The 1298-nt window shown below is 69.2% G+C and overlaps 1 protein-coding gene across 1 annotated transcript; it reads right to left on the bottom strand.

Annotated features, from left to right (window-relative positions):
* Window positions 1-31: 31 nt before the first annotated feature.
* Window positions 32-704, bottom strand: TNNC2 (troponin C2, fast skeletal type). The gene is made up of 3 exons (XM_085318008.1): window positions 626-704; window positions 374-517; window positions 32-150 (listed from the first exon to the last, which is right to left on the bottom strand). Exons 1-3 carry the CDS (start codon window positions 702-704, stop codon window positions 32-34), a joined length of 342 nt encoding a protein of 113 aa, XP_085174134.1.
* Between the last annotated feature and the right edge of the window lie 594 nt (window positions 705-1298).

Raw genomic sequence — 1298 nt, 5'->3', positions numbered from 1 at the left:
TGGGCGCCCGCCACCGCCGTCGCCACCCCACTCACTTGTCGAAGATGCGGAAGCAGTTGGCCAGCTCCTCCTCGGACTTGCCCTTGGCATCCTCCTTCATCTGGCGCACCATCATCACCAGGAACTCCTCGAAGTCGATGGTGCCGCTGCCTGCGGGGAGGAAGCCCGGCAGCGGTCAGGCGCGCCGCCCGGCACCCGCCGGCCCGCCGAGGAGAGCTGCTCACCGTCCTCGTCCACATCCTCCTTCATCTGGCGCACCATCATCACCAGGAACTCCTCGAAGTCGATGGTGCCGCTGCCTGCGGGGAGGAAGCCCGGCAGCGGTCAGGCACGCCGCCCGGCACCCGCCGGCCCGCCGAGGAGAGCTGCTCACCGTCCTCGTCCACCTCCTCGATGATGGCGTCCAGCTCCTCCTTGGTGGGGTTCTGGCCCAGCATCCTCATCACCGTGCCCAGCTCCTTGGTGCTGATGTCCCCGCCGCCATCCGCGTCAAACATGTCAAAGGCAGCTTTGAACTCTGCAGGAAGGGGGCATCAGGCAGGGCAGCACGCAGGACGGGGCCCGTGGCGCCCGGGGAGACCCCGGCCAGGACCCGGCCCCGCGCCCCACGGCCTCCCCTGCTCACCCGCAATCATCTCCTCGCTGAGGAAGGCACGGGCTTCCGCCTGCTGGTCTGTCTGCAAGGTGAGGGGAGAGCGGGTCATCGCCAGCCCCGCACACCTCAGCCCCTAGTCCAGCTAGCACAGCACCGCTCCCTGGGGCGAGGGGCTTTGCAATGGGCCGAGGGGCTTTGCAATGGGGTGAGGGGCTTTGCAACGGGGCGAGAAGCCTTGTAAAGGGGTGAGGAGCTCTGCAGTGGGGTGAGAAGCCTTGTAAAGGGGTGAGGAGCTCTGCAATGGGCCGAGGGGCTTTGCAATGGGGTGAGGGACTTTGCAAGGGGGAAAGCCCTGTCTCCGGCGCATCTCTGCACGGCGCAGCCCTGCAGCCTGGCGCACAGGGGCCAGCGAGAGCACTCGCGCGGCCAGCGCTGGCGGCGCTGTGCGTGGTGCGTCGGCACCCCGGGCCGCCCCGCGTGCCGCCAGGCCACGGAGAGCGGCCTGATGTGGGACCCGCTCCCAGCTGGGGGCTGCCGGGGGCTGGGGCCGCTGTCCCCACCGCGCAGCCTTGGCATCCCAGGCGTGCGGCRCTATTTTGGGGCTCTCCTTAGCTCCCCTTACAGGGAGCAACAGGGCCGCGGGCACCTGTCGGCCCTGGATCGAGTTTCGCCTGGAGAGCCGGTCGGACCGATGCTGCCTGGC

Source organism: Rhea americana, unplaced genomic scaffold, assembly GCF_003343005.1.
Source record: "Rhea americana isolate MKP2758 unplaced genomic scaffold, rheAme1 scaffold_514, whole genome shotgun sequence".
Lineage (NCBI taxonomy): Eukaryota > Metazoa > Chordata > Aves > Rheiformes > Rheidae > Rhea > Rhea americana.
The sequence above is the reverse complement of the archived record's forward strand: the minus strand, read 5'-3'. Positions and strand labels throughout refer to the sequence as shown.